This window comes from Lolium rigidum, chromosome 4 (genome assembly GCF_022539505.1).
Source record: "Lolium rigidum isolate FL_2022 chromosome 4, APGP_CSIRO_Lrig_0.1, whole genome shotgun sequence".
NCBI lineage: Eukaryota > Viridiplantae > Streptophyta > Magnoliopsida > Poales > Poaceae > Lolium > Lolium rigidum.
Window position 1 is genome coordinate 232,048,476 of NC_061511.1, and position 5,669 is coordinate 232,054,144.

At 47.6% G+C, this 5,669-nt stretch overlaps 1 protein-coding gene across 1 annotated transcript; it reads left to right on the forward strand.

Moving 5' to 3' along the window:
- Nucleotides 1-2,694: 2,694 nt before the first annotated feature.
- LOC124648414 (subtilisin-like protease) lies at nt 2,695-4,941 on the forward strand. The gene has a single exon (XM_047188186.1). It carries the CDS (start codon nt 2,695-2,697, stop codon nt 4,939-4,941), a length of 2,247 nt encoding a protein of 748 aa, XP_047044142.1.
- The last annotated feature ends 728 nt before the right edge of the window (nt 4,942-5,669 follow it).

The following is a 5,669-nucleotide window of genomic DNA, read 5'->3' on the forward strand; positions in this document are numbered from 1 at the left end:
ATCTCTGCCGAATGAGCCATGCCATTCAGGGCGCCACGAAGCTCCAGGCGGAAATCCCACCACGCCAGGAGGAGGAGGCCCCCGCTGCCGCCAGTCATTCTCGGAGATGAGAGCACGCCAGCGCCGCTTGCCGGGAGGGGCTTTGGTCGACGGCTTCCTCCGGCGACTGCGGGAAGATGCAGGGAGGAGGAGGGCGGCGGGAAGATGCAGGGAGTAGGAGCGATGCTGTCCAATAAAATATGTTCTTCTAGTTGCATATGATAGGTACGTCCGGACAAACCACGAGCTGTTAATTTTGAATGTTTAATCAACTTCCAATTTACAAATAGCCGTTCATCTAAAAAAAATCTTCACGATGAGGACAGAAATAAAAAAGATATTGTGTTTTGTCCACATATCCTATACCATAAACTTTAGAGATGGATTATCACATTGTTATCATACGAGATCATCCAGATTTGGCATAAATTAAATTCATATATGTTGTTGGTTTCACTGCATTCCTTTACATATTGAACATTAGAGATATATTATTACATGATAGAACGTCGCTGGTCTCCCGTGTGTTGTTAGAGCATCTCTAACAGAGACGCTATAACGCGTTTGCGTTAAAATTAACTGCTAATATAGAACACGCGCCGCCATTTCCCCCCTCCAGCAGACGCACTAAATTCGTGCGCGCCCTAAAACTTTTCACGCACGCGCCATAGTGCCTCCTTCGGCGCCCCAAAATTGGCGCTCCCAGTCGAGCGCACTATCTCCCTCGCTCTCGCGTGAAGACCCACCCTCCGCCCTGAATCTCCCTTTGCGCCCGCGCCCACTTCTTCCCCCATTTCATTTCCACCATTCCACCGCCGCCGCCGAAGAAATTCGCACCGGTGCCGCTTCCCTCGGTGCTCCTTCTGTAGATCCGCGGCCGCCGTGCCTGGACAAAGTGTCCCCGAGCTCGCCACGCCCTCTTGTTCGGTGTTGCTGCCGTTGCGCCCTCTTCTTCTGTGTCTCCGCCGTTGTGCCGCCCCCTAGGGCCATCATGTCCTCGACAAGCCTCGTCGCATGGTGGTGCACTAGTGCGCAACGCGCTCGGTGAAATCACCGCGAGGTATCTTTCCACCTCTCGTGCCGGCTATTTTTCTTGAGAAATATGGATTTAGATGGATAGATGAAATGAATTCAATTTGTATATGTTCTATTGAGATATGATTCATCCGATGATGAATTTGATATTGAGGAAGAAGAGGACATGATGGTAATATTAGCTTTGGGCGCTTGCGCGAACAAAGAACCGAAGCGCGGCATATCATGCCATTTGGTCTAGTGAAGCACATGATGATCTTCAAAAAGATTTAATTGAGGAGTGGTGGAAATGGAATGGCCAGCAATAGTGCACATTTTATTTGTTTGTTTGTTCATTCATTGCAAAACATTTGTTGTATTTACAATGAAAACAATGTGTTGTATTTGTTGGTGAATAATTGTAATATTTGTTGTATTATTTGGATTTGTTTGATTTTGTTGATCTTATTGTTGTTGGAGAAACCTATTTGCGCCGGCGCCCGCGCGCTGCATTTTAGTGCATCTGTTTGAGGCAAAGTTTTCTTTTTTTAGCGCACGACTATCTAGCGCTTCCGGTGGAGGATAAATATCCGTAACGTGATATAGCGCGCTGCAAAGCCGTTTTACTCTTAGGGCATTTACAACGGAGCGACAGTCTGATTACTTTTACGGTTTTCGGTTTGGATTTTTGCTTAGATGGGGGAGAAAAAGCTATTAAATGGATGGCTGTTTTCTCTTAGGTAAGTCATGATCCATTATAAAATAAGGGGATGCTATTTTTCTTCATTGTATTATATGTCTTGCCTTAGTAATACAATTTCTACTAAAGTGTAAATAATTCTCATTTATTACTATCGATGACATATAGCTATCATTTGTAATTGAGGTGTGACTATTCCTCACTTTTTAGTCAGATGATGTCATCGAATCTCAATTGCAACTCATGTTACAACTGATGACTAGCACGAATCATGAAGTAAATCAAATGATGATGACTTGACTGAGCACGAATTTAGTTGAGAACTAGCAAATCCCTTAAAATTATTATTTTCTGCAGATAACATGGAGTACATGTCATTTCTAACATTGTACATGTCATTTCTAGATCATCCAGATTTGGCACAAATTGAAGTAATTTATGTGGCTGCATTTCACTTCTTTATAAAGTAATTAATTTTATCAATAGCGCAATATATGTTCAGCCAAAATAATCATCAAGATCATGAGAAAATAAAAAAAAGGATTGTATTTTTGTCCACAAGGTCCCATACCATAACTTTAGAGGAGTACCTTAATTATTAGGTTACCAAAGTCGATGGCCTCTCACGTAATCTTACCAGATCATCCAGATTTGGCACAAATTTAAGTCATTTGTGTTGTACCAAGTAATTGATTTTATCAATAGGGCAATACTATATTTTCAGCCAAAATAATCTTCCAGATCACCCCAGATTTGGCCCAAATTGAAGTCATTTATGTCGATGAATTCACTGCGTTTATCAAGTAATTAACTTGTGCCAAAATTACGGAAACTACACTGATCAGTGATCACACGTCCTATATAAAAGATGACCCGGAGGTCGATCCTAGTCCAGCATCACCGTCATCTCTATCATCATATATCCGTGTCTACCTCCGACAATGGCGTCGTTTCCGATTTTATTACTGCCAGTTCTCTTGCTCGCCGCCCTCTTTTCTACACCTGTACTGTGCTACATCAATCCATCTGCCACAAGGGTTCAACAGGATGCTGCACAAGCCTCTGCTTACCGCACTTACATCGTGTTTGTCGAGCCACCGCGTTCAGATACAGGAGAAGACGCTCACCGCCGTTGGCATGAGTCTTTCTTGCAAAGCTCGCGTGCCGGTGAATCTGCGGAGTCACGTCTTCTCCATTCCTACAGCGAGGTGTTCAGTGGCTTTGCCGCGAGGCTCACCCGGGCTGAGGTCGATGCGGTGGCGAAGAAGCCAGGGTTTGTGCGCGCATTCCCAAGCCGTAAGCTGCACCTCATGACCACGCACACGCCGGAGTTCCTCGGGCTGAGGAAGGGCACCGGGGTCTGGAGCGCCGCTGGCTACGGCAAGGGAGTCATCATCGGGCTGCTCGACACCGGCCTCCACGCAACGCACCCTTCCTTCGACGATCACGGCGTCCCGCCGCCCCCCGCGAGGTGGAAGGGCTCGTGCAAGGCGGCCCGCTGCAACAACAAACTCATTGGCGCCAGGTCATTTGTTGGAGACGATGACTCTGGCGATGAAGTGGGGCACGGGACGCACACCTCATCCACAGCCGCCGGGAACTTCGTCCGACGCGCGTCGTACCATGGCCTTGGCATGGGCACTGCGGCAGGGATAGCTCCCGGCGCCCACATCGCCATGTACAAGGTGTGCCGCCCTACTGGATGTGATGATTCAGACGTACTAGCTGGGCTTGACATGGCCATCAAGGATGGTGTGGACGTGCTCTCTCTTTCCATGGGCGGCGACATGGGCATCCGCTTTGATCTGGACCCCATTGCCATTGGCGCATTTAGTGCCGTATCCAAGGGCATCGTCGTGGTTTGTGCGGGCGGCAACAACGGCGACTGGGATAGCACGGTTGTCAACGACGCGCCGTGGATTCTCACTGTCGCTTCCGGCTCGGTGGACCGCAGCTTCAGCGCTGAGCTGCATCTTGGCAATGGCAAGCGCATCCACGGAGAAGCGCTTACCCAGAAGAAGAATGCAAAGGCAAGCACCAGGTCATCGTACCCTCTCGTCTTCTCTAAAGCACGTCGGTACTGTGATTACCACAATGTCAGTTCCATTGCCGGCAAGATCCTCATTTGCGAGGCCATAATGACCAAGACTCAGAAGTCCGACATCCGCAACATAATGGGTGCCGGTGCAGCTGGCGTGGTGTTGTTCAACGATGAGACCAGTGGGTACACAACACAGCTGCAGGATTACAACTCTAGCGTGGTGCAGGTAACGGCGGCCGATGGCCTTATTCTCACATCCTATGCAACGTCAAGAGAGCGCAGGCCCGTGGCTGCTTTCACCTACAAGAACACATTGCTTGGCATCCGCCCAGCACCCATGGTGTCGTGGTTCTCTTCACGGGGTCCAAGCTCGATTTGCATCGGCGTCATCAAGCCGGACATATTGGCGCCCGGGCTCAATATCCTAGCCGCTTGGCCACCGAAAGCGGACTCCGAAACAGGTCCTTTCAACATCATATCCGGCACATCTATGGCGACACCTCACATTAGCGGTGTCGCCGCGCTTATCAAGAGCATTCATCCTGACTGGTCACCCTCCGCCATCAAGTCTGCCATCTTGACAACATCGGATATCGTTGACAACACTGGCGGCTCGATATTGGAGCAACTACACATGAAAGCTAGCGTGTACGACACAGGTGCCGGGCATGTGAACCCTGCGATAGCCGCGAACCCTGGTCTGGTGTACGACCTGAGCATCACCGACTACGCAGGTCATATTTGTTCGTTGCTCGGTGACCATGGCCTGGCGAGAATCGTGCGCAACTCAAGTCTCACTTGCGCGATGCTACCAAAGGTTAAGACCGCGCAGCTCAACTACCCGACGATTACTGTGCCACTTGCATCGACGCCTTTCACCGTGAATCGCACTGTGACGAATGTCGGACCAGCAACATCGACATACACGGCGAAGGTGGATGTGCCCAGTACATTGGTGGTGCGCGTCTTCCCCAAGACACTAGCCTTCTCCAAGGCTGGAGAGAAGAAAACATTTAGCTTGACGGTGAGCAGCCACGGAGTAGGCAAACAAGAATTTGTGGAGGGAAGCTTGAGATGGGTGTCAAAGAAGCATGTCGTGCGGAGCCCCATCGTCGCCAGAGCGTTGGTCCTTCGTCCGCCGCGCTAGCACCATTTCCTGTATTCGTGACTTGAGATCTGTTCCTATTTCTCCCCGCTAATTCATGTTTAGTATTCCACGGTAATGGAATAATTCTGTACAAAATTGCAACATAAACAGTGGTAATGGAACAATTTGGTACACACCGGTATAATTATGTTGCGACATGTTGTGTCATTTATACTATTTGCCGCAAGATTTTGTATTCTTACTTATGCTGTTTCATGTACTTACATTCTTATTTAATCCGATGGGATGGGCTTGTCAAATGCAGATACCCCAATCTTTGAATTGTCTTGCTTTTGTCACTGAAATGCAATAGGTAATGCCCCGCACGGCAGAAAGTTTGTAAGGAAATCTTACGTCTTTGCCTCTTGGAGAACAAAACCGCTATGCATACAAGATGAAATATGACTATTTTGCAAAGAAACGCCATTATTCACAACCACTTTTTATTCAAATTTAGTTTTGAACGATTACCCAGATTCCTAGTGACCAAAAACTAATTCAAAACTAATGGTTCTTCAAAATATTTCCATAACAAACCCAAAGGTTACTGGGAATAAAACCAAGTGCAGGATCTCAATCTTCATAAAAGCGAGCAATGCCAATGTTAACTTTTTTTTTGCATACATTTAAACCAAACATGTATATTTGTAGCTAGCCCAACTATTCGCACTAAACCTTCATCCTTATTTTTCAAGGTTCAGGAACCTTCGTCCTTTTTTTCAAGGATG

Bases quoted from the DNA above. Each gene is read 5' to 3' on its own strand.
- LOC124648414 (XM_047188186.1), top strand. From the start codon at position 2,695: ATGGCGTCGTTTCCGATTTTATTACTGCCAGTTCTCTTGCTCGCCGCC.